This window comes from Rissa tridactyla, unplaced genomic scaffold (assembly GCF_028500815.1).
Source record: "Rissa tridactyla isolate bRisTri1 unplaced genomic scaffold, bRisTri1.patW.cur.20221130 scaffold_29, whole genome shotgun sequence".
NCBI lineage: Eukaryota > Metazoa > Chordata > Aves > Charadriiformes > Laridae > Rissa > Rissa tridactyla.
In genome coordinates, this window is record NW_026529507.1 from 2,898,978 (window position 1) to 2,900,533 (window position 1,556).

General features: G+C 54.2%; 1 protein-coding gene across 1 annotated transcript; it reads right to left on the reverse strand.

Moving 5' to 3' along the window:
- Positions 1-542: 542 nt before the first annotated feature.
- On the reverse strand, positions 543-920 carry LOC128903303 (olfactory receptor 14I1-like; the record flags this gene model as incomplete). Its single annotated transcript, XM_054187319.1, has 1 exon — positions 543-920. A coding segment is annotated over exon 1 (378 nt), but the record flags the coding sequence as incomplete, so codon positions are not given.
- Positions 921-1,556: the final 636 nt, after the last annotated feature.

The following is a 1,556-nucleotide window of genomic DNA, read 5'->3' on the forward strand; positions in this document are numbered from 1 at the left end:
CATCCAGGCACCAGTTTCCACAGGGCATCCTTGAGCTCCTGGTTCCTCATGCTGTAGATGAGGGGGTTCAGTGCTGGAGGCACCACTGAGTACAGCACAGCCACCACCAGGTCTAGAATGGGGGAGGAGATGGAGGGGGGCTTCAGGTAGGTAAAGATTCCTGTGCTGACAAACAGGGAGACCACGGCCAGGTGAGGGAGGCACGTGGAAAAGGCTTTGTGCCGTCCCTGCTCAGAGGGGATCCTCAGCACGGCCCTGAAGATCTGCAAATACGACAGCACAATGAAAACAAAGCAAACAAATACTAAACTGCCACTAACCACAAGAAGGCCACCTTCTCTGAGGTAGTCTGAGTGTGAGCAGGAGAGCTTGAGGATCTGGGGGATTTCACAGAAGAACTGGTCCAGGGCATTGCCCTGGCAGAGGGGCAGGGAAAATGTATTGGCCGTGTGCAGGAGAGCATAGAGAAACCCACTGCCCCAGGCAGCTGCTGCCATGTGGACACAAGCTCTGCTGCCCATCACGGTCCCGTAGTGCAGGGGTTTGCAGATGGCAACGTAGCGGTCATAGGACATGACGGTGAGAAGAAAATACTCTGCTGAAATGAAAAAGACAAACAGAAAGACCTGTGCAGCACATCCTGCATAGGAGATGGCCCTCATGTCCCAGAGAGAATTCACCATGGATTTGGGGACAGTGGTGGAGATGGAGCCCAGGTCAAGAACAGAGAGGCTGAGGAGGAAGAAGTACATGGGGGTGTGGAGGCGGTGGTCACAGGCGATGGCCATGATGATGAGGCCGTTGCCCAGGAGGGCAGCCAGGTAGATGCCCAGGAAGAGCCCGAAGTGCAAGAGCTGCAGCTCCCGTGTGTCTGCGAACGCCACGAGGAGGAACTGGGTGATGGAGCTGCTGTTGGACATCTGCTGCCTCTGGCCTTGGGGGACTGTCGAAGATGGAAAAGACAGTGACAAGTTAGAAGAGACTCGTCTGAGCAAAACCTGATGCATTTTCCATAGAAATCCTGCTGAACCCTCCTCCTCCGGAAGAGGAAGGCCTTGGCAGGTCCGTTTCATGAGCTCTGATTGGTGCTGGCTGAGGGTGCTCCAGGGAGCAGGGGGGCTCTGCTGTGGGTTCTGGAGGAGTGAGTCCTGCTCTACAGCAGTGGGTAAATAAGAACTTGGGTGATCTCAGATTAAATCCACTTGTGACACCAAAGAGCTTTTCAGCATTGATTACTCCCCATTCACCCGACTGCAGAGCAAAGTTGAGGGGATTTTGTTGTGTGTATTTTGTTCTACTCTGTCCTCACCAAACCTGAGGAGTGTTTTTGGCACTGCCATTTCTGCTGCATGCCAAGTGCAATCTTGTGGGTGCTGAGAGGCAAAGAGACAGTGTCTTTTGGCAGACTGAGGACAGCCCGTCTGTCCATCAACCCTGCTCTCAGCTGCCCTGTGCTGGCAGCACGTTGAGCTGGAGGACGATCACCCACAGATGTTCCACAGAGAAGGAACTGGGCACTGCAGAGAGCAGAGGAATCCAGTCTCCAAGTGCAGATC